The sequence below is a fragment of the Petaurus breviceps genome, unplaced genomic scaffold, assembly GCF_028583685.1.
Source record: "Petaurus breviceps papuanus isolate PSGF00001 unplaced genomic scaffold, PetGlider_PUasm1.0 189, whole genome shotgun sequence".
Classification (NCBI taxonomy): Eukaryota; Metazoa; Chordata; class Mammalia; order Diprotodontia; family Petauridae; genus Petaurus; species Petaurus breviceps.
Window position 1 is genome coordinate 22812339 of NW_027185809.1, and position 26219 is coordinate 22838557.

A 26219-nucleotide genomic window follows, 5' to 3' on the forward strand; every position below is an offset into this window, starting at 1 on the left:
GAAATTCATCAAAGCTAGCTATAGTCATGTGAAAAAATGTTCTAAAGCATTAATGATTAGAGAAATGTAAATTAAAGCAATTCTGAGCTACCACCCCACACCTATCAGGTTGGCTAATATGACAGAAAAAGAAAATGACAAATGTTGGAGGGGATGTGGGAAAATTGAGATACTAATACACTATCGGTGAAATGTATACTGATTCAATCATTCTGTAATTTAGAACTAGGCCCAAAAGGCTATAAATTATGCATACCTTTGATGAAGTAATACTCCTGCTAGAGATTTTGTGTAAAAGGTGGATCCTGAGTCAGGACTTGAAGGAGGATAAAGATTCCAAGAGGCAGACGTGAAGAGGAAGTGTATTCCAGACTGTGCCAAAGGCATGGAAGCAAGAGATAGAATGACAAATTTGTCAAATTGAAGCAGGGTAAGCATGGCTGAAATATAGAGTGCAAAAAGGGAAATCGAGCAGCTAAAGGCAGCATCAAGCAGATAGAATAGAGTGCCAGACCTGGAGTCAGGAAGACTCATTTACATGAGTTCAAATCTGGTCTCAGACACTTACTAGCTTTGTGATCCTAAGCAAGTCACTTAATCCTTGCATTTCAGTTTCCTCATCTGTACAATGAACTACAGAAAGAAATGACAACCTACTCCAATATCTTTGCAAAGAAAACTCCAAACAGGGTCATGAAGAATCACACATGAATGGAAAGCAACTGAACAAAGAGAAGCAACATAAAATAAGTCTAGAAAGGCAAATGCCAAGTTGAAGAGCATAGTCAATCCTCAATTTTCATGGTGGTAATGATCCTAAAAAACAGCATCAAAGTTAAAAACATGAATGTTGATACACTGAACCTATGAGAAATATGGGGTTAGGTTCCCACAACCACCAAAAATTATAATCTTTTGCTAAAGATTGCTGAAAATACACTTTTTTACATAAAATTTTTTATAATAAAACACTAATTCTGATAATATGCACTTTTCCTAACACAGTAATCGTGAAATAACCCATAAAATGCAGGGGAGAACAGAGGCAATGTTGGACAGGGCAGGGAGGGTCAAAGGCAAAAGAATCCAGAAGGATTCTTAGAAGAATCCAGAGGCAAAAAAAGGGAAAGAGGGAACCTGCCATTTCTAATCTCCCTTTCAGCTCCATGGTTGAACTATTCCCTGATGAAGCGAGGAGGTGGGATTCTCACTGGGCTGTGTAGAGGGCAGGGGTGACCATCACCTCATTTACCCACAAACTTAGACACATTTCCATTTTTTCAATTCCCTCATCACATATTGAGAAGTTACTTTTGCACATTCTGGAGCAGATTCACAAATGTTTCTACAAATACCTTCTCCTTTTTGTGAATATAAACATAAGCTCATTGCGCCCCTCATTTTTTTCTCTAGTGTATATAACCACAAATGTTTGGGGCTGCCAATATGAAAGGGAAATAAGATTGGAAATAAAATCACGAGAATGCTTGAAGTAGATGAAGTTGAACTGGGAAATATTGAGGATTGACTGTTACCTATTTTATTCTAGAGGCAATAGGGAGTTAGCAAAATTTTGTTAGGAGAGCAGGATACAGTCAGGTTTATATATAACGAAAATTATTTTTGAAAGATTTATGAGCAGCAAAAGGGAGAAAATAGAAAGGTGGGACCCAAATTAAAAAAATTAGTCCAGGCAGAGTGTTAAAAAGGCAATAGATAAATATGTTATGGAAGCAGAACTGACAAGACTCAGTGAGTGACATTTCAAATCTGTGTAACTAGAAGAATGATGGTGCCCACAACATAAAGAGGGAGGTTAATAATGAATTGAAGCCAAAAAGAAGTTTATATGTAAAACACAATTAATTAATGAGGATAAAAACTATAAAAACTAGGATTTCCAATTCACTTTTTCCCCCTAGATCTGCCAGATATAGAGATCCAGCAGTGAGTAAATTCCTTTTTCCAGGGCAGACTGACAACTGTTCTATGATTTCTAGCCTTAAGAGGTTAAATGACTAGCCCAAGATAGCACACACAGCCAGAATGTGTTCAAGGCAAGGTTTGAATGTAGGTTTTCCTTATTCAGAAGTTAGTTCTCTATCCATTAAGCTTTACTTCCTCTCTTTGATTTCCTGAGATTGAAAATCTTGAGGAAATGGAAATATTCTGAAGCAAAAAAAGTGAGAATGATTCATCATAATCAAACTATTTCCATCCAGTAGAAGATGATTCAGAGAAACAGTGCTTTGTTGATATGGTTAAAATAGATTCCTTACAAAAAATACTCCAGTGTGACCTCAGGTCCACATAATTATTTTCTATAATCGAAAGTATCATGGTACCAGAGTTGAGGGAATTATAGCTGAACACTTGACCTGTCCTTTTCATTTGCAAGGAGAAAGCCATGATCTTTTGATTCCTTAGAATCCTCTCCTCCTCAAATATTCTCTCTTCTACCCTTTCCCAAGGGAAAAAAAAATTCTGAACTCTAAATTTAAACTCTAAAATGTCCAAAAGGATACAAACACCAAAACCAAGTGTGAGAAAAAATAAGGGGTGCCAGGGGCAATGCCCCCCATACACCTGCCCTCTCCTTTCCTGGCCAGCATTCAGAGTATCTTTCTACTCCTACCACCTCTTTAGTTATTCTAATGGAATAACATGATTTCTAGAAATACATTTAAATATAACAAATTTCTATAATGTGGAATTTCACTAAAATAGGGGCTAAATATAATATTTTATAAATAAATAAAAGTTCACTAAAATAGAGATACTACCTAAAGACATAATTTACTTTACTATAATTCACATTAAGTAAACCCAAAAAAAAGAAATCCAGATTAATTAAATAATAAAGGTTTTTAACAACATTTAAAGTAGTTGAATTTACTAAAATTTAATTTATAGACAACTTTTTAGGAACATATTTATTACATAAAGTCTACTAGTCCTACAAATATTTCTTCATCTTTGAAGAAACTATCAGTTTCAGCCTTCTTTTCATGCCAAACCAAAATATAACTAAAATATATGGAGGCAGCATGGTACAATGGAAAGCCTACTGAACTTGAAGAAGACCTGAGTTAAAATCCCAGGTCTGCCACTAGACAATGAAGAAGTCTCTTCTCTGTGCTTCAGCTGCCTTATTTGCATAAAGACTTCTAAGATCTTGCTCTAAATTTACAATTTATCTTTTTCTAATACAATACGGAAATATATAGCTTAATCCTGAGTCAAACTAAACTGGAAGAAAATTTGTAATGTATGAAATAAAACTTTTTAAATCACACAATACTCTATCAACGAAAAAATTATAGTTCTATAATGTTGATTAGAATGTCTATATTGTAATTATACTCTAATCTATTTTTTAAAATAGATCATCTTTAACAAAGGGCTCAAAATGGGAGGACTGCAAAATGAAGTAAAGGTCCCCAAAGAAACACAACCTTTTGTAAATTAATATTTAATTTAGTTATATATACATAATTAGTTATAGCTACATTGAATGTAAGAGCCTCTACACTTTGACAAGCAATTTAGTTGTTTTCCCCCCCTAAAATGTAAACATATAATTCTAATACGTAATGGATACATTTTTATTTTTAAAGAACATTTGGAAAGACAATGCCCTAAAAGCAAAGAAAGAAATTAGTGCAAGAAAGTTAAACTGAAAATGAGGTACATAATACAGTTTTCAAAGCTTTTTTAGAAATAACTATGTCCCCAAAGCCCTAGTTTCACCAGTTTCTGTGACATGTTAGTACCAATCAGTAGCACTTGCTGAAGCACATCCCAAATTTTTCTAATTGATATCTATACTAAAACCCACCAAACAGTTGTCTGCTACTTTGATACGACTGCCAATATTTATTTAACTTGGCAGTCACTCCAAAAAACTAAACACAATTAACTATACAGAATCCTCTACTCATTTCATTCATTAGAAATGATTTTTCTTTGTTGTTACTTTTAATATTGACCATAAAACATATAAATTCTAAGAGTTAATGAGGTCTGTTATAAAAAAAAAAAAATCCTGGTTTTGTCCTGTGCCCTTTCCTAAGCTGAGTTCTAAGTTATCCCAGTTTCCTTATGGACAAAATAAAATTAGTAAAATAATACTAAGTCATAAGGAAGTTATATAAACACTCAAAAGCATTTGTGAGCTCTTTGGAAAGTCTCTATACTATAGAAATCTCATTTAATATTATTTAAACTCCCAGTAATGACCTCTGAATATGGAAGTCCTTAAAAAGGGGAGGAAAGAAGGCACTCTCACACTCTCATTTCCAAACCCCATCCCCACTTATCAAACACAAGTAGTCGAGCCCCTTAGTTATTCCTCTTTCTACTATGGCCATACTTTTCCTAATTTTATTATCTGGAAAATCTGGAAATGTGCTGGTGTTTACCAGATGCTAAAACAACATACAGTAAGAATCTAAATTTCCAAATAATAGCAATTGTTATGCCACTAAAAGTGAAATTTCTTAAAATTTCTATGGTACAAGGTGGCAAAGAAATATTCAGATTAGTTAATATAAATAAAAATTTCCTAAACTTGTGAATATATATCCTGGAAAAAGGAAGTCTGAAATATTTTCATATCCTTTTATCTCCATTACTTTTCAAGGTGCCTCTTATTATGAAATCTTCAATAGCCTTGTCTCTTCAGAAATGTTTTTAAAGTTGTTTTCATTCAACTATGATGCTTGTGACCTCCACAATGACCTCTACAAAAGCAGTTGTGCATTTCACTGTTGGTGCAAATCCTCACTGACAAGTCAAACCTGTTCTTTTTGGCACTGAGCCCTTTAGCTGAATACACTGCAGAGATTTATTATGGAAGGGGAACTAAGGGGCATAATTGCTCAACATTCATCCTATACATATTGCTAAGTTTAATCTTTTACAGCCTTTGAAAGCTTTTAAATAAACAGATCTTCCTTTAATTATAGAAAGAGGTTCTTGTCACCAATTTTATGGCATAGTGAGACTGATTTTGCATTTAAACGGGGAGAAAAGTATACTAAGTCTACTGACAGCATTTTCATATTAATATGCTAAATAGGCTATCTTAATTTTCTTCAGAAGATAGTTTCAGTAAATCTTATAGTTCTTTAATACTGAAGCCATTTTACTTAAACCGCTAGCAACCATCACTTTAGCAAGTCAACTGAATAAGGAATCTAATGAAAGCACTTATCTTCAAAAGTAAAAGAAAAATTACAAAAACTAACAAAGCAAATCTAATAGTAGCAAAAGAATTTCTGAACTGAACTCTAAAAATATTAGCTTTAATTTCTTTCTATACTTTTTTTTTTCCTTTTTGGAGAAGAGAGAGCAGGGCAATTGGGGTTAAGTGACATGCCCAAAGTCACATAGCTAGTAAGTGTTAAGTGTCTGAGGCCAAATTTGAACTCAGGTCCTCCTGACTCCAGGGCCAGTACTCTATTCACTGCACCACCTAGCTGCCCCTATACTTTTTTTTCCAAGGTTCAATTTCAATTCATATTCTCAAGCATGTATTTTCAAAATATTTTCAATTTCAAAAAACTTCTCAACTACTCCCTTGAATACCAAGTTGAGATCTAATTCCAGGTTGTATCCAGGGTTACACAATAGCCTGAGGGAAGCTGAATTTTTTTGAGGTCTAAGAATCATCTCTAAAAAACAGGAATTAATATACCATTTAAATTAATTCTTTAAGATTCATTCATTTATCTTTCCTTAAAATATATCTTGTTGAAAAGAATGAAATACTTGGCACCCACCCAAAATAACTGGCTGTGTAACCTTGAGCAAGCTGCTTAACCCTAATTGCTATAGAAAAAAAAAAAAGAAAAGAAAGAAATAATGAAGTCACATGAGTTTTCCTTCCACAAAAGACAGGTTAAAACTATCTTATCAAATAATTTAAAAACATTAAGAAAAATGAAATCTATTGATTCAGGAGAATGTTTCTTTAAGCTTTTAATACTTCTGACAAACTTCTTTAACAATGACTATGAGACAAAAGAAAATATATACATTTGTGTGTACATTATATACATATTTATATATGTGGGTTTTTCTCACAATAAAAATATTTTAAGCCATACGACAATAATTTTAAAAGAGAAAATTAACCATTTTATTTTCATTAATACAAAAAGAAGACTAAGTGTGGAAAAAATATTCTATAGCACTAGACTTCTACCCTTCTCAATGAACCCCCTTGCTTCCATGGCCCTCTATGAGTCTCCAATTCCTTCATTGGAGACTCTCCATTTTTGGTACGATTAACACTCAATCAATCAACAAATATTCACTGATTAAGTGAGTATTGTGTATCTACCATCAATCTCAGGGCTAGCAATATACAAAGACAAATAAAAAAGTTCCTGTGATCAAGTAGTTCATATTCTCCGACACAAGTCCAGTTAACAAACTGGTTCTCACTATTTGCCCCTCTCTAGATCTACAAGTAGGACCAAAGGAGATAGATTTGAGATCAGCATGAGGAAAGACCTCATAATAATTAAAACTATCTGAAAGTAAAGTGAGCTGCTTCAAAGGGTACTGGACACTTGGTAAATTAAACTGAACTGAATTAAGCTCCCTATCCCTAGAGGATTTTTCAATTTTTTATTTTTTGCTTTTTGGAGGGCAGTTGGGCTTAAGTGACTTGCCAAGGTCACATGGCTAGTTTGTGTGTGTGTGTGTGTGTGTGTGTGTGTGTGTGTGTGTGTGAAAAGTCTGAGGCCACATTTGAACTTAGGTCCTCCTGACTTCAGGGCCTGTGCTCTATTCACTGTGCCACCTAGCCGCCCCAAAGAACCTATCTTTTTTTGGAGGGCAATTGGGGTTAAGTGACTTGCCCAAAGTCACACGGCTAGTCAATGTGTCAAGTGTTTGAGGCTGGATTTGAACTCAGATCCTCCTGACTCCAGGACCAGTGCTCTATTCACTGTGCCACCTAGCCGCCACATGGATTTTTAAATTTTTTAAAAAATTATTAGTGAACTATACTAAGTTGTAATAATATTAAAAAATTGACTATTTAAACTTTGTATCTTTCAGATTAAAAGAACAATGTAAAACAACTAAAAATAATTTAATATGAAGTATAATTAAGCTAGGGCTGCTAAGTGGTGCAGTGGATAGGGAACCAGGCCTTAAATCATCTTCATGAGTTCAAATCCAGCCCCAGGCACGTACTAGCTTTGTGACCCTGAGCAAATCACTTAACCCTGTTTGCCTCACTTCTTCATCTGTGAAATGGTCCAGAGAAGGAAATGGAAAACCACTCAAATACCTTTGCCAAGAACACTCCTAATGCAGTCACAAAGAGTCACACACAACTAAAATCAACTGAACAAATGATTAGTACTTCTTAAAATATGCTTATTTTTATTAGCAATTCTAAAATATTAACAATGAGATTGTTAATTAAATTAATCCAACTAAAGCTAGAAAATATTACAGGGGACAAACTAGTTCAATTCCCTCCTTTTACAGCTGATGAAACTGAGGTCCACAAAGATTAAATAACTTTTCCATGGTCAAACAAGTAGGTTCTGGAGTAGAACCTAGGTCCACTCACTCCAAATCCAAATTCATTCTGCCATACTGACTCTTGAACTGAATTTTTGTACAGTTCATTTGTGGGGAAGAATACTTTAAATAATTCCCATCAACCACCCTTCAAATTTCCATTTCTATAAGTGCCTATGAATTGTAAACATTTATTTTTCAGTAACTGATAAAAGTCTTTGGGGATAGACTTATTAGTTAGTTTAAGTGTCATGCAGACTTATCTTTATTAGTATAAACAGTGACTTGCAAAAATAATACTGTATAATTTTATGAATAAAATAAATCTTTGTTGCAATGGGGAGACTACGTAATGAAGTGATAAAAATAGCTAGCTACTTAGTACAGATCAAAGAACAAAACAATGTCTAAAGACCTACCTTTATGCTATGTACTCTAATTGTGTTAACACTAGTGCTGTTTTTAAGCACCTAAAGCCTTTAATTCAATCCAAAATACATGTGCAGTAAGATTCCTTCAGTAGCCCAAGCCTAACCCTATTGAAGTCATATGATAAATATGAGTAAAAACAATATCCAAAGAAGTCAGAGATGCAAACAATGTCAAACAGGTTCACATAAAAGTAAACCTCTACCTAACTCAAAGCAGCTGCAAGGCAAATATCTCTATCTCCATTTGCTTGTGGCTCTGTTTATCTCAGGGACATTTCCAAGTGTAAATGCATTGATCTCCTCTGTAACTTCTCTTTCCAACCCACCCCTCTTTCTCTGTCTCTCTCTGTCTCTCTCTCTCTCTCACTCATTCTCTCTCCTACCCTGCCCTTTGTCTCTGCCCTCACTATAATTATATACCTGTGTATTTATACATGCACATGTATACACAGACATACATACACACCCCTATACTACTCATTCTTTTTTAGTCTCCTCCTTTATATGGTGAGCTCCAAATGTGCCCACACATGGACCAAATATCACCAACTTATATTCTGTTCTAAACCAAATCTTTTAAGATTTAAGATTTAATAATTAATCTCCACATTCCTAAAGCTAAATTAAATAACTATATTATGTCAAAAAATAAAACGTATAAAGTAGGCCAGATCATGTACATTTAGCTCCATCAAGAGTCCCAGGCAGTCTCCAACTTCCAAATAAATTGTGTTGGAAAAGCTTGTTTTAAGTAGAATCTTTGGAACTCAGAAAATATTTTCTGATACAATGTGACTATATACTGCCTCAAAGCCTAGTGAATCCTTATGTAGTAGAACCATAGCAGTAATAATGCTAAAGCTGAGGAAAGTAACATGAAAGGAAGGAAAGAAGAGGAAAAAGAAAAAAAGGATCTGGGTGGGAAAGGAAAAGTAGAAGAAAAAATAAATTTCTCCCTCCCCCACCACTCCCACAAGGTAATGATCATCCTTTTACAAAATTTGAAATATGCAAAATTGTGGAATATACCTATCTACTTTTATGTAGCTCTCTTCTACTACAGTACAACTCTACTCAGGCATTATATTGTGGGAAAGTTACTTAAGCCAGGAGATCTGGGTTCAAATCTCAGTGCTAATATTAACTAGCTGGGTTGATCATAGGCTGTCTGAGACCATTTCCTCCTCTTAAAAAAAATGTAGGTAATGTTTTCAATATCTAAGCAGGCAATTGTAAGTAAAAACTCTTCGTAAACTGGATGCATACCCAATTCATTGATCTAGAATTTCTCTCCTTCCCTAAAGGAAACATTTGAAGATATTAATTTTCCTCTAAGGTCTTACTGGATGTATCCCAAAATTCTTGTTATGATATCCCATTAGGTTATCTTCTTTAATAAAATTACCTATTATTTCTATGATTTGTTTTTTTTGTCTCATCTTTTTAGAATTAAATTACCGCCATTTAAGACACTTGCTGAATACCTTTTATTGTGTTGTAATCACTAAAAAGATGTGTTTAGGGGTGGCCAGGTAGCACAGCGAGTAAGAGCAGTGGCTCCAGTGTTGGGATGACCTGGAGATCGAATCTGGGCTCCGACACTTAGCACCCACCCAGAAACACCTGGCCATGTAACCCTGAGCAAGTTACTTAACCCCAATTGCTTAGGGGCTGCCAGGTGTCGCAGTGAGTAAGAGCACCGGCCCCAGTGTCAGGATGACCTGGGGATCAAATCCCAGGCTCAGATACTTAGCACCACAACCAGAAATAACTGGACATGTAACCTTGAGCAAGTTACTTAATCCCGATTGCTTTAAAAAAAGAGATGTGTTTATAATTTCTTTCTTTCTGACATTTATTAAGTATTTATGCTGTAGCACAAGGGAAATTTTTTGTAAAGCTGTAAGACAAATCTCATATATTCTTTTTGTTCCCAGTCAGTAATCAAAGACCACTATTAACCTTTCAAAAACTATATTCAAAGCCTTTAAATTTATTTCTTATTTATCTTCTTGGTAAATTTGTTTAGGTCTGAAAGGGACAAATAGAGGTTCTCAAGTATTAGACATTTCTGCCAATTTCTTTTTTTTTTTTTTAAGCAATCGGGGTTAAGTAACTTGCTCAAGGTTACACGGCCAGTTATTTCTGGGTGTGGTGCTAAGCATCTGAGCCTGGATTCGATCCCCCAGGTCATCCCAACACTGGGGCCAGTGCTCTTACTTGCTGAGCCACCTGGCTGCCCCTAAGCAATTGGGGTTAAGTAACTTGCTCAAAGTTACACAGCCAGGTGTTTCTGGGTGGATGCTAAGTGTATGAGCCCGGATTCGATCCCCCAGGTCATCCTAACACTGGAGCTGGTGCTCTTACTCGCTGTGCTACCTGGCCGACCCTGCCAATTTCTTTCTATAATTCTACTAATGGTTCCTTTAAGTACTCAGATTCCATGTGACTTGGTGCAGGTTTGATACTGTTTCAATCAATCAACAAATATTTATTATCTGTTATGTGTCAAACACTAAAGTAAGGTTCAAGGTAAGAATGAAGCTATCCCTACACCTACAAGGTGCTAGAGTTGCACCTTGAAAGAAGAGAGAGATTCTAAAAGGTAACGGTAATGAAGGATTACTATTCTTGGTATGGAGAATAGGTAGCACTTAGGCACAGAGAAAGGAAATGGAATGCCATTTGTGAGGAACAGAGAGTAGGTAAATATGGCTAGATTACAGAGTATAAGGGGGAAGTACAATAAGTATAAAAAGACAGACTGGGGGGCAAGTTGGTGAAATCCTAGTCATTGGTCTTTATAGAATTAGGGAGAGCCATCGTCAGATCTGAATTAAGGAATATCACTTCTGTGCATGATGTATTAGAATTTTCTTAGAGAGTCCAGTTCAGAGACTACCATAATAATCTCAGCAAAAGGTGATGAGGACCTGAATTAAGTCAGGGGCTGTGTAAATAGAGAGAAGGGTTCAGAAGACAAATGGGCAACTCACTGTATTTGTGGAGTGAAAGAGAATGAGGACTCAAGATTATGAACCTGTCCATCCAAAAGAACCATGATGAAATCAATAGAAATAGGCAAGTTTTTGAAGCAAGTTGGCCTCAGGGAGAAAAATACTGAATTGTTTGGCTCTAAAACTTTATATAGGCTTTGTTTCTCTTTGGTAATTTCAGTCTTTTTTTTCCTTAGCTAGGTTGCATGGTGGTCAGAACACTAGATTGGAGTCAGGAAAATCTGAGTTCTGTCTCAGACATTCTGGCTTTGTGACCCTAGGTAAATCACTTAACCTTTGTTTGTCTCAGTTTCATCATCTGCAATGATTTCAAGAAAGAAATGTCAAACTACTTCAGTATCTTTGCCAAGAAAACCATAAATGGGGGCACGAAGAGGCAAATACAACTGAAATGACTGAACAACAATGTCCCATAGAATTAAGCATGAAAGTGGTTCCTGACTAATTGGAGCAATTTCTAGAGACGGCTGACCACCTGTATGATAACTTGTTAAAGTGAAGTCTGGCAACTAGCTACAACTACTTTTCACTACTTCCTAAGTAAAACTATGAATGGTTTTATAAAGTAATCCTTTGTTAATTAGCATGGCAATGAATTAAGTAAATTAGTTTATGTTAGTATTGTAGCTTTTATTCTGTTGATTCTGTTTCATACTTTGCAGGCAGGTAAAAAAAAAGATGCCCAGGACTTTAGAAGTTAATGTTTAAGATCTTACAGTTCAATGTTATAGTTGTATTAACTACAAAGTAAGCCTTTTTTCTGGCAGGAGGTTAAGGGGGATTGTTGGGAAAATTGGGCTGCAGAATACAAGAAAGTAGACAGATTAAAATCACACACCTTGTACGAAGATAAGCTACAAATACATAAACCGAAATATAAGGTCATATCCTAAACAAATTAGAGAAAAAAGGTAAAAATTGCCAGATTTATGAATAAGGGAACAAGTGATGACCAAACAAGGAACAAAGAGAATCACAGAAAATAAAAAGGATAATTTTTATTACATAAAATTTTAAAAGTATTTGTACAAAAAAATCCAATAAAGCTTAGATTAAGTGAGATACAATTAACTGGGGGAAAATTTTGCATCAAGTTTCTCTAATAAAGGTATCAATTCCAAAATACATAAGGAAATGATTCACGTTTTTAAGAATGAGTCATTCTCCAACTGACAAATGATCTAAGGACATAAACAGGCAGTTATCAAAGAAAGAAATCACGGCTATCTATGTTGTGCCAGGTTTTCTCCATCCCCTCACCTCAAAGAAGTGAGCAGACTGCCAGGTCAGCTCCGCCCTCCCCCACTGGGTCTCTGCCCTTCCCCCCACCCCCATCAGCTCACCTGCATAGAAGTGGGTGGGCCTCTGGGTCAGGCACAGGAATTTCAAGGTGTCCTGACCAATCACTGGCCCCCTTTATAAGCTGAAGTTTTGCACCAGATGGGGCTGTTGCTGGCTGCTGCTACTGCTACTGCTGTATCTGGGACATGTGGTAGTAACTGCTCAGCCTGCCCTGTGGCCTGATCAGCCAACATGGCGTTTTAATAAAAGGTCCATTCTAAAATTATTACTTGGGTCTTGCTCGCGTTAATCAAGGTACAGCATCTATAGCCATATGTAAAAAAATGTTCCAAATAACTAAGTAGAGAAATGCAAATTAAATCATTTCTAAGCTTCCACCTCATACCCATCAGAATGGTAAAGATGACCAAAAAAAAAAAAAAAGGTAAATGTTGGAGGAGTTGCTGCAAAACAGGCATGCTGATAAACTATTGGTAGAGCTACAAATAGTTCAAACCAATCTGAAAAGGAATTTGGAATCATGCACAAAATTACCAAATAGTGTATGCCTTTTGATCTACCTATCCCACTGCTAAATCAATATCCCAAAGACATCAAAGAAATCTGAGTATGTCCTATATGTACAGAAGTATTTATAAACACCTTTTGTGCCAGCAAAAAACTGGGGGAAAAGGGGGTTCCTGGGAACCTGGGAAATGACTGATCAAATTGTGGTATTTGGTAATAGAATATTAATTGTACTAAAAAAATAAGGGAAAAGATGGTTTGTAAGAGACAGGAATAACCTGTATGAATTGATTATGAGCAGAACCAGAACAAATAATCCTATATCAATATTATAAAAACAATTTTGAAAGACATAAGAACTCTCATTAACAAAATGATTAACTACAATTCTAGAGGACTGATAAAGAAGAATGTTAACTACTTCATCACAGAGAGATAATAAACTTACACACACACACAGAAATTCATTTTTGGATGTGAATATGTTTTGCTTGACTGTGCTTATGTAATATATTCTGCATTTCCTTCTCTTCTTCCTTCACACCGAGTGAGATGAGTGTTTTCTAATTCAAAAAATAATATTATTAAAGTTTTTAAAAAAGAAGGAGCCTGGCATAGAGATCTGAATATAAAACAAACTTATTAAAAAAATTTTTTTAAATAAAAAATTCTCAGATTTCCCCAGATATAACAGCTCAGTGCTTCAACTTCTACACTTAAAAACGATTAAGTAATTCACATTGATAAAGCACTTTAAGGATAACAACTAATTTCACCTAACATACATCTGTAAACTATCATGTGATCTACAAATGTGAGTTATTATTACCCATTAGGCAATGTAGAAAAATATATTTCCAAAGCAGTTTAGGATTAACAGGGGAAGGACATAATGAAAAGTGGTACCCATATTAAGAATTTACTTCAATTCAGATTCAACTAAAATTATCTGCTGATTTTATTATTTTTTAAACTTAAATGAAACAGGAATATCCCACTTATGAGCATAAGCACAGTGGATTTTTGTTGCTTTTCTTTTGGAGTTCAGTTTCCCAGGCTTATGCTAAATTGTAAACATCTGAAGGATTACTCTCCTTTGAATCCTGGTCATTCACGGCTGTAGAACACTAGGTGTTGAGTCACATACCTTTTGGCTCTGAGTCAATCAGGTGCTAAGTTTCGTTGCTACACACATGGGCTCTCCTGCCTTTCTGCGCTGAGTGAATCAGGTACAAGAAAAACTACACAGAGAGAGCATTGAGAAAATGAGTGAGAAGAAGAAAACAAGTGAGAAGAAAAATGAGCATGAAGAGAAGATGAGCATTGGAGTGTTGAGAGAGCTAGCAGCAGCAGCAGCAGCAGGAATTTGTTTAGTGTAGAGACCTCTGATAGTGAAGAGGAGACTTCTAATAGCACAGAAGGAGATCTCTGATAGATTAAGAATGAACCTGTGCTAGCAGCCCTCCTGTAGAAAGGATCTGCGCAGACTAAAGGAAAGTGTGGGGTTTAGTGTCACTGACATTGTAGTCTGTTGTTTCCCAGTTATGTTATTTTTTGCAGCTAAAGCTCTTAAAGAGATAACAAAGGAGCCAGGGGAGAAGTTTCTTTTGAACTTGAGTCTCAGAGCCAAGGCTATGGTCAGAGGTAGAGCTTCAGTGGAATAGCCTGCCCCAAATTGTGCCCATGAGGTGAGAAATGGAGCAGGAGTGTATGGATAGCTGCCTGCTTCAGGATCCAGGCAGGAGCCAGGAGAGGTCTGCCCAGAGACCTGCAGGAGAAGCCACAGGGCTTGGAATTCAATCCTCAGTCAAGATGAAAACTTTGTCACCCAGCCACCCCTCAGGACTTGGAAGCAGGAACTGCAGCAGTGTTAGGACTTGGACTCTGGCTCATTCAAACATGTGTGCACCTGAGAGTGCCAGGTGGGAGCCTGCAATGGCAACATGAAAAGGATACACCCCCAAGAAGACCTTCAGGATTTGGATACTCTATTTTGATAGAGGGGTTTTATAACCTAGTGTGACCTAAGGGTGGAGCATTTTGTATTCTCTGCTATACCTGGGGATGTGCTGTGCTAGGGAAGACCCTGGCCTGGGACCCCCTGACTGTATAAGCAGCATTTTGGACAGTACCTGACTGAGGAGGAGCTGGCTGCTCACTCCCCAAAGATTTTGGCCCCCAAAGAATGTATAAGGTGAGGGGCATGCTATGTTATATACTAAATGCAATCATATATGCTCTGTGCCAATGTTACATATTTAGTGTTACGTTATATACTGAATGATATGTTTTGTTTAAGGCCATGTGGCCACTCTGGTAATGAGCTGCTATATTGTTATGAATTGTGAATGCTTTAGTTTCTTGAGTAAGGTTGAGTTTTAAATAGAGTGTTTTTTATACTGTGTCATTCAAATCCTTAAGATATCTCATACCCAGAGGAAGAAATTAAAGATATCTTCCCTACTGATTAGAGAAATGCAAATCTAAACAACTCTGAGGTAGCATATATCACCGGTCAGATTGATTAAGATGACAAAACAGAAAAATGATAAGAGGATGTGGAAAAAAATGAAACACTAATACACTGTTGGTGGCATTGTGAATTGATACAACCATTCTGGAAAGCAATTTGCAACTATGCCCAAAGGGCATAAAAAGTGCATATCCTTCAACTGAGCAATACCATTTCTAGGGCTGTATCCCAAAGAGATCATACAAATGGGAGGAACCCATACGAACAAAAATATTTTTGTGGTGGCAAAGAATTGGAAATCAAGGGGATGACCACCAATTGGTGAATGGCTAAACAAGTTGTGGTATATGAATGTAATGGAATAGTACTGTGCTATGAGAAATGAGGTACAGATGGACTTACTTCATAATAACCTGGAGAGAATTGTACACAATCACAGACATATCATATCTGTGATGACTAACTTTGATGGACTGGGCTCCTCTCAGCAATGCAAGGTTAGAAGACAACTCCAAAAGACTCAGGATGGAAAGGGATGTCCTCATCCAGAGAGAGAACCACAGTCTGAATGCAGACTGAAACAAACGACTTGCTCTCTCCCTTTTGTTTTGTTTTGTTTCCTCTTTCTCATTGTTCACTCCATTGGTTATACTCCTTCTTTGCAGCTTGACTAATGTTTAATGTGAAGATATTTGTAGAACCTATATAGGATTGCATGCCGCCATGGTGGGGGAGAAGGGAGGAGAGGGAAGGGAGAAAATTTGGAACTCACAGGATTGTGGAACTGAATGTTGTAAACTAAAAGTAAATAAATTTTTTAAAATATCTCATATCTCATTGCTAATATACCACTTTAAACACATCCCTCATTTGAAAAATCATAACTGCAGATAATTACTACTTTTACGAGGTGTCTTCTGCTGGACAAACTGATTCCCCACAAGATTTAAGCATTAGGGGTATTAAAAATGGTTACATTTACCAACACAACACAATTTTTTCCATACAACTTTTTTACTTACATTTTTTTGTCCATAACACTGTTTGTAGAGAAATACACATACACTCTAACTAAAATAACAGGAAATTTCTATAGTTAGTTAAATGGCTTATATATTTTTCTACATATTGGCAAATGCCTAGAGAAAGCTAATGGCAAATTGTTTGTAAATACTGTCTTTGGCTCTTAATTTTAAAAATGTATACATTAAAATATCTAAATACTATTCTGTAAATGACTACCTACCTGCAACTTCACAATCCATGAGCAGAAATAAACTATGATTTATTCATATATATCTATTATATGCCTCTTATTATCAATAAACAAGTTATAGAGAACACAAATGTTATTTAAACAATGAATTACATTTAGTCAATGTATTTTTTAGACAAGTATTAAATTACTTAAAGCCTAGGGTTGAATTAAATCATTTTTGCAAGTATCCTCTAAATTGCAGGTGGTAATACCAATTTGTGAATTGTGGGAAAAAACTGATTAGAGAATATAATTTTTCCTACATGAATTACAACTTCCATATACTTCCTTTTCTCTCCTCTGACACAGTAGTCATTTGGCAGAAGCCCTTATCACCATACATCTGGACTACTGCAATAGCCTTCTGATTGGTCTCTCTGCCTCTGATCCCTTCCTACCCATTCTCCTCTCCACTCAGCTGACAAAGTGATCTTCCTAAATTACAGGTCTAAAATGTCATCCATCACTCAATACACTCCAATGGCTCCCTACTACATTCAAATAAAGAATGCTCCTTTGTTTGGTTTTAAAGCTTTTCACAACCTGGCCTTTCCCACATTTCCAGTCTTTTTACACTTTATTCACACATTCCATCATCTAGGGACCTGGCTTCTTTGTGGTTCTCCTGGCACACCGAATTCCTCTAGGTAGTAGATCAAGGCAAAAGAATGACATAGCCTAGGTTCCTAAAAATGGTCCTCTTCCATATCAAGAATATACAAAGGGGGGCAGGCAGCTTGGTGGCTCAGTGAATAGAGTACAGGCCCTGGAGTCAGGAGGACCTGAGTTCAAATCCCACCTCAGACACTTAACACTTACTAGCCGTGTGACATTGGTCAAATCATTTAACCCCAACTGCCCTGCCCTCCCCACTCCAATAAAAAAAGGAAAAAAAAAAAAGAATATACAAAGGACACAGAAGCCCAGAATATCACATCTTCCCAACCATGAAACCAAGTGAAATTTGAGTCATAAATCAACTTTTGTTATTAAATCCTATTGTTGTTCAATATAATAACCACAAAAGCTGATGCAGGAACCAAACACTTTCAGGTTTGAGATCATCCATCCAAAAGCAGTGTATATTGTCAACCTGAGAAATATTCAGATGCCCATTCTATTATGCCATGACACTGCCACATTCAGTAACTAATAGACACAAAAAGTAATAAAACATTACATTTAAAAACTTTTTGACAACTCATTTAGAACATTATAAACAAATCACAAGTATAAATGTATATATGGCTTTATATATACATATAAATATTCACATACACATATGTATATATAAATGAATGATACCAGTCAGAAGTTCTCAAACACATAAGAAAGCAATTTGAATCTCTATGTTCCCATACTGAGAGGTGGCACGTTGAAAAGGAAGGCTATGTAACATACAAGGTAACTAGTTAGTACACAATGAATACTACAGATTTACTCAAATATCCAACTAACTTTATAATCTTTATTCTTTTACCTTTGAGAATGAAGAAATCAAGGAGACATACATTTAATATCCTTAATTTCTTCCTATAAATCTTAAAGAAAAGATAGAGAACTAGACACAGGTAAAGAACAAATTCAAGAATTTTTTTTTAAAAAGAGTCCTGAGAAGACAACCTAGTTAATAGGTTCACCTTTGCCACAAAAAAACAAGAAGATAAAATAAAAGGCAATAAAAATTATCACCTAAAGTAGATACTTTGAAGTAAAAAGATGTGGAGATTTTTTTAAATCAAAATGGTTAAGGTGCATCTTTCAAGGAAAAAGGAATGTTGTACAATTGGCTTTTCCCAAAAAAAGTTCTAAGATAAAAAATGATCACTACTGCCAACAATCACTACATTTAAACTCAGGGAAAACTAAGGGCATAGCATTCTCATTGGAGGGTCCTCAGTTCTGGAATCTGATCCCTTTGTCAGCCTGCCAAAGTTTGTTGACCTTAAAGCCAGGGTGCAAGCAAGCCCCATCTGTTAATTCAAGCCTTCACTTAAGGGGCAGGGAGGAGGGAAGTATGTTAAATTTCCTTAAGATGAGTTGAGAATAAATCCTATGTTTTATCACATGGATGATATGTTAACCAACAGCTTCCAATATAGATTTATTTTCAGTGTTTAGTAATACAAGCAATCTGCAAAGTATTTTAATTCTGTAATTCTTTTTCTTTAAAGAACATAACACACTTATTAGTTAAGAACAAGTATAATTGTATGTAGTTTTTAAAAACATCTCCAAATGATAAACATTCATTCTCTCATGCGGAAAGCATGTCACCAAAGAAAGTATTTTTAAAAACTGCCCAGTTAAGTTGAAATCAGTCTAGTACTATATTCATTTTATGCAGCAATAAACTGCAGTAATTTTCTCTGCACAATTTGGGTGTCAATACCTATAGTTTTAAGAGAAGAAAAAAAATTTACTGAATAAGAAAAAAAAATTAAAGGAAGAACACAGACATTAGTTCTTAAAGCCACCATTAATAAGACAGCTGATGAAAATCTGGGCATAATTGTGAAAGTTAATTTTTGTTTTTAAAGTAGGCTGGAAACTTACTCTAAAATGATCACAAAAGGACTATCAAAACCAGTTTCCCTAAGGATCAAGGCAGAACACACTGAAATGTATTTTTGAAATAGAGAAGAGAGTTTTTCTTACACAAGTCATGACCAGTTTCTGTCTCCATGATTTCCTTGGAATTCTGTAGAACCCCAGATTAAAAAACATGACCCTAAAGTGACTCCCCAACAAGGGTCATCATCATCAACTATTTACCACACATTACGGAGAACAATTTAAAGTAAAATATGAAAACATACATATTTTCATATGATAGTATATTAAAAATGGACAAAGTCTAACAAGCCTAATTTTAAAGAACTAAGATATCACACAGTTGTGAAAGGCAAAAGAGGGCAATTTTTTTGGTTCTCACCATTTGGATTCCAAGTCACATTTCATATAGTATTTCATATGTAATAAAAGAAACAGTCTGAAAAACATCTGCTGAACATTTGCTAGAACTGAAAATAATATTGTAGCACAAGAAATAATAAAACTACAATAAATTTAAGATTAGAAGTAAGTTCCTTACCATTTAAAAGTGTTATTTGCAATTACATTATATTTTAATAATTTTTGAGGAATTAATTTCTTCATGCTTGCTATGCTCAATGTACAAATGGAAATACACTGCTGAGGTACTAAAGATATTCTAGTTTCGTGGGCAGTAAGTGCATCCCAGTTAGTTATTCACAGATTATTCCTAGTCCTTGGCACACAGCAGGAGCTTAATAAATGCTTATCACGGCTGACTCCTACTGATTTGGACCACTTCAAAATTATACATAACTAATGATAAGTATGAACTACATCCAATAACAAGTCACCAAAATCCCTTGACCTCCAAAAGGTTTAGGTGTTTTTCCCCTGAACATTGATTCAAATAATACAAAGAAACTGAAGCTAAAGTAGAGAATTCATCCTTACTTTTACCTACTCTTACACCTGTCATATTTATACACAACTACACAGAATACACACACACACACACACATACTTTCGACTTAAGACATTTTCCAAAAGTGTAAGATTCTCTCATTAAATCAATTTCTTATTTCCCAAGTGTTTGAGTTGCTTCTATGATTGCCATTTTGTTTGACTTGCTAGTATTAATTTTTTCCTTTCCAATTCAACACACAACAACCCTATGAATTAAGAGTACAGCAATTATTGGTATTGCCATTTTGCAGATGAGTAAACTGAGCCTCAGAGAGGTTAACTACCATAGTCAATCAGATTAAGTATCTAAGCCAGGATGTGAACCCCTATCTTTCATTACTCTATACCATTTCTCTACTTTTTTTTTTTTTCACTTTTTGGAGGGCAATTGGGGTTAAGTGACTTGCCCAAGTTCACACGGCTAGTTTTTGAGTTAAGTGTCTGAGGCTGGATTTTAACTCAGGTCCTCTTGACTCCAGGGCCAGTGCTCTATTCACTGCTCCACCTAGCCACCCCCTATTCTCTACTTTAAGAAAAATAAAATTTAGACATAAAAATGATCAACTAGAAGTTAGTTATTTGCATTAACAAAAAATTCTTCACTTTACTAAAGAAATCTTGATGTTCTTTTTAGCTCTTTTCAAGACCTTTTCAATTGAAGAAAGTTTACATGTACTGCTCTGAAATATCAAAAAGTACAGTTCATAAGAGTTAAAAAGATAATTGTTCTGGGACTGTGAGGACAATATATTTAAAAAATCAACTTCATAAATACAAAATGGGAGAGTGTAAGTAACAGAAAGTGTAAGTTACAGAGAGGCATGGTTCAATGGAAATTTGTTGGTTTCATTTGGTTTGGTTTTAAGCTGGGGTTTTTAGTGGATTTATATAAATTCAATAAGAATCAATGGCATGGGGGCAGCCAGGTAGCACAGCAAGTAAGAGCACCAGTTCCAGTGTCGGGATGACCTGGGGATCGAATCCCAGGCTCAGACACTTAGCAGACCTGGGGATCAAATCCCAGGCTCAGACACTTAGCACCCACCCAGAAACACCTGGCCGTGTAACCTTGAGCAAGTTACTTGACCCTGATTGCTTTAAAAAAAAAAAAAAGAATCAATGGCATGATGAGGCAGATAAAAAAGGGTAAAGCAATAAGAAGCACTATGATCTATGAAAAAAAGGAATGGACTGAGGGTCAGGAAAAGCTTGCATTTAAATTTCACTTCTAACATTTAATAGCTCTATGACTTCATTTAACCTCTTGGGAGTCTCAGTTTCATCAACAGTAAAGTAAGCATAATAATACCTAAACTACTTACCTAAAACAAAGGCAGTAAAAATCAAATGACATAATTTAGGCCAAGTGTTTTGAAAACCTAAAGCACTATATAAGTATACAATTGTTAGTTCAGAGAAATACAAAGGTGACTACTTCAGTGAAGGGCATTATGAGGATCAGCTGAAAGAACTGGAGATGTTTAGCTTCAGGATGAGATTTAAGGGAGGCAGAATTACTTACTACAAGTACCTAAAGGTTTTCCATGTGAAAGAGGGATTGTACTTGTTCTGCTCCACCCCAAAGGGCAGAATCAGGAGCAATGGACATAAATCACAGAGAGGCAGAGTTAACTCTATGTAAGGAAAGGCTTCCTAACACAGCAATCCAAAAGTGAATGGTTAGCCTCAGGAGGTAACAGGAGGTACAATATGTTGCAGTCTTAGACTGACAACTAAACACTCAAAGCAACTGGTCTTTACCATGGCCTATTTTTAACTCACAAGAGAAAATTTAAGGCTCAAGTTTTACCTAGATATTTGAACACAGGGACAACAATAATAAGATTCAACTAGGGTATAGCAAGTAATCCATCCACATACTAGGGCACCCTATACCTTCACATCAGTTCCAAGGAAAGGATACAATCTGAATGCTCAACTATGGTCAGGGCAATTAGTTCTATGCAAAGAAAAAGGTATCTCACTCATGCATATCTGATTGGTTTTCCATTTCTAATATCATGGGGGAAAAAATCCAAGAACTGGCCATAGAAAATCCCACTGCAAAAGCATAAAGCATAGAAGAGTGGAGCAAAGGAGGGATGCAGTACAGAGGGGAAGGGAAGAGGATGAAAAATTAAGGGGAGAAACAGGAAACTGTGATGCCTTCTACTTGAATAATAAGAATGTCCTCCTCTCCAGAGCTGAGACAAATATAATTTGGTTATTTCTTGAAGTTTTTAAGTGAATCTTTTTAATTTGGACTACCAATCCAATTAAAATCTATTCTAATGGTAGTGTGGACTGTGGATCTCATCGCATTTTCAGTCACAGAGCTATCCGGTTTCCCCAGTATTTTATTAAAAAAAAAAACTTATCTGACCACTCACTAGAGAAAGAAAGAATAAATTACATCATATTAATGTAATAGAATATTATGGTGCCATAAAAATATGACAAAGAACAGTATGGTACAATGGTCTAGAACAGGGGTGGGGTAACTGGTTTCAAGGCTATGTGTGGTTCTCTATGTCCTCAAATGCAGCCCTTTGACTAAATCCTAACTTCACAGAACAAATCCTCTTAATGAAAGGATTGATTCTGTAAAAACTAGACTTAGTCGAAAGGCTGCACAAGAGGACCTAGAAGGCCACATATGACATCAAGGCCACAGGTTCCCTACCCTGGTCTAGAAGAACTGGGTTCAAATGCTACCTTACAAATAACTGGCTATAGAACCATGAGCAAATCACTTACCATCCCAGGTCCCCAAGCAACTCTCTAGAACTGGAAGTTACAGGGAGCAGAGGGAGTTCCTACACCAGAAGCATACCACACCAATAAAACCACAAATCCATGCCAAAACAAAACACAAGAATAGCATGGAAAGACTTCTATGAAGTGAAACAGAATGAAATCAGCCAAACCGGAAATGTACATGCACTGAATAAGAAATAAAGCAAAAGGGGCGGCTAGGTGGCACAGCCCCAGAGTCGGGAGGACCCGGATCGGTTCCAGCCTCAGATACTCACCACCCACACAAAATAACTGGCCATGTAGCCTTTTAACCCCAACTGCTTTAAAAAAAAAAAAGGAAAGAAAAAAGGCAAAATAGGGCCAAAAATGGTGGAATTTCAGACAAGCTGAGAAGGGGGGAGAAAACAAAATTATGGTTTTTGTTGTTAGTTAATTTGTTTAGCTCTGCCTTTTGAAAGCTAAGAATCTGGGACAAGAACTCATCCTCATTTTGTATGCTTGACTGCTTCTGCTGACAGTAATAATATTAAGTTCATAATAATATTTTTTGAGGAGGGTCAGAGAAAAAATTAAAAGACTATATTATAGTCCACTGAATGAAATGTATTTGAATTTTTCAGTCCAATCATCTGATGATAACGATAAAGTCTGGAATAAAACAAAATATTAAAGCTTTTTAAAAGTATTTGTACAATTTCAAAGGTATGAAATTTATAGTCATCATATAAAAAAGATTAAAGATGAAACATATTTTTTAAAATTAACTGATATTCCTAGCTACAAAATTTTTAAACAAAAAAAAAAGGACTACATATTTTTATTTAATCTCTAGATTAAGTAAATCTGCTAATAATTCATTTTGGGTATCTGATCCAAAGGAAAAGGGTTAATGAAAACTTTATTTTGAACCCCAAATTATCTTTGTAAGCATAAGCTGCTGAGAAAAAACTCAATACTATTATATGCAAATCTCTAATTTTCATACAGGGTTTCTCAAATGTCAGTGCAGCATTTTTGTATTTTGGTGAAAATGCAATAACACAGAGAACACTAGACAATAAATCAGGGGCACATAACAATTCACATACCAGCCAATGGACAATTATAACTATATGCTAGAAGAAATAATAACAGTGATTAAACATGTATTCTTCTAGTAATCAGAAAAGATAAACCAGCAAAGCAAAAGTATAGCTATCTAGAAAAAATAATAACTATAGCCCTAACCATTTAACCAATTTTATTACTTTTCTTTAGGCAACACTTTTTTCTCATGTTTCTAAAATTATAAGATACATAATGCATCAACCCTGAATTTTTGCAAAAAGTCTCTTCAAAATCATTTCAAATTATCACCGGAAAAATTATGCTATTTTCTCTACTTAGTATACTGAGAGTATGCATCTGTTGCTGGTTTAATCAAATTATTAAACTATATATACTTATTTGGTTGTTCTTATCTAATTACATTCTAGATATAGACATTTATTCTTAACCACTTAAACCTTTTAATTGTATTTTCTATTTGCAGAGATAAATATAATATAGCTTTAGATTTTACAGTAATGTGATCACTGAAATAAAGGTCTTTTTTCAAACAAGTATAACCAAAGGCTTACCATTTTGATGCCTGTGGAGAAAGTCACTGGTTTAACTGGTTTAGTTTTCTCTAGCTGCATTTCCAGTTGTGTTGATCTATCTTTATGCTGTGCTAAAAGCAGAGCTGCAGGCAAATCAGAACTCTCCTGCAATGGAAGTTAAGGCATATTAAATATGAATTAAAACTTTTTTTAAAAAGAGGCTTTAAGTCTTATATTATAGCCTTGTCTATAAGGCATTGCTATAACATCATATTCTCTTTATAGAAAGCACTTTACAGAAAATATTAACAATCCTGGTTATAAGTAAAAGCTATTGATATTTATTAATCAGAATAACTTGTGAAAAAGTTTTGGTTTGGGTTTTTTTAATGCATATTAAATACAGGATCATAATCCAAATCCCAAATGCTATCAAATTTATTAAAATTTTTAAAATGAAGCTAATCACAGAAAGAGTAGTACAAAGTAGTATAACTTGGATCAGATGTTTATCTAAGACACATTCTTTTTACCAATGAACTTGAACCAGTTTGAAATTGTTTCCCATTTGATTTCTCCTGAGGCCATTTGGAAATGATCCTTACTCTTTTTTGCACAATGGCACTATTGTAGGTGCAACTAACAGCATATTTTTTTTCTCCTTTACTAACATTTTTAAGGACTTTAGCCAATTTTTTAAAATTAAGTAACAAAATGATAGTTCAACATTTAAAATTTTACATTTTAGCTAAAAAAGAACAGCTGTTAATATGAATCTGTACACAAAGGCATGCACATCTCATATATTGCAGAAACAGAAGAAGTGCTGGTTGAATAATTGTTATTTAAAAAACTAATTACATCTATGAATGCTCAAGTATTTTAACTTTAACTGCTGTGGAACTAATGGTGAAGCCTCAATCATATCCAGATTCTTCACTTGCTCATGATATTGAAGGTCAAAAACAAAGAAAAATACATATGTACATCAAGTGCTGTTTCTATATTCACAGAATGAAAAGATGAAAGATAAAGATAATGGATAGCAGAGAAATAACCAAACTGAGTGGCAACTGGAACAGTGATAAAGCACTAGGAAAACAGGGAGACCTAAGTTTGAATCCAGCCTCAGATATTTACTAGCTCTTGATCCTGGCAAGTCACTTCACCTGTGTTTGCCTCAGTTTGCTCAACTGTAAAATGGAGGATTACTGTGAGAATCGAAAGACATATATTTATAAAGCACTTAGCACAGTGCCTGGCACAAAGTAAAAGCCATATAAATCATAATCCCAGACTGCCAGCATATTTCTCAAACAATTACTGAATCCCTAAGTCATAAGAATCAACCTATTCATTTTACATCATGACAAGATAAACTCATTAAACATTTTAATTATATGAATCAAGTATGTCATAGATTTAGAATTGAAGGAACCATGAGATAATTTTATCTAATCGTGTTATTTTACAAGTGAAGAAACTGAGGCCCAGAAAGGTTAAGTAATTCGCCCACAGTCACATGGATATTAAATGACCGAACCACATTTTGAACTCAGGTCCTCTTAGCTAAGACTGCAAATTCTAGTTCCCTTCTCCCTCCCTTTTCTCCTACACCCCTATAAAACTTGTGGAAGAAAGATTATGTGGCTGAATTAAAATATCTGAAGTACAGTTTAAGTGTAACAAGACATAGATAAAAAAATTCAAATGCAAATGCTTACTGACTGAAATATTTATAATTTCCCTGGAATCAAAGTTATTGTTGTAGAAAAAGTTTTAAAATGAAGCAACAGGCCACATTGATACACATTCTCTCTCTCTCTCTCTCTCTCTCTCTCTCTCTCT

At 35.2% G+C, this 26219-nt stretch overlaps 1 protein-coding gene across 3 annotated transcripts in view; it reads right to left on the bottom strand.

Moving 5' to 3' along the window:
* MNAT1 (MNAT1 component of CDK activating kinase) overlaps positions 1 to 26219 on the bottom strand; it is a 275447-nt gene that overhangs the window by 101803 nt on the left and 147425 nt on the right. For all 3 annotated transcript variants that reach the window (XM_069092041.1, XM_069092040.1, XM_069092042.1), the window contains exon 6: positions 24411 to 24536. In XM_069092041.1, coding sequence (XP_068948142.1) covers positions 24411 to 24536 — 126 coding nt within the window. The remainder of the gene's footprint in view (positions 1 to 24410; positions 24537 to 26219) is intronic.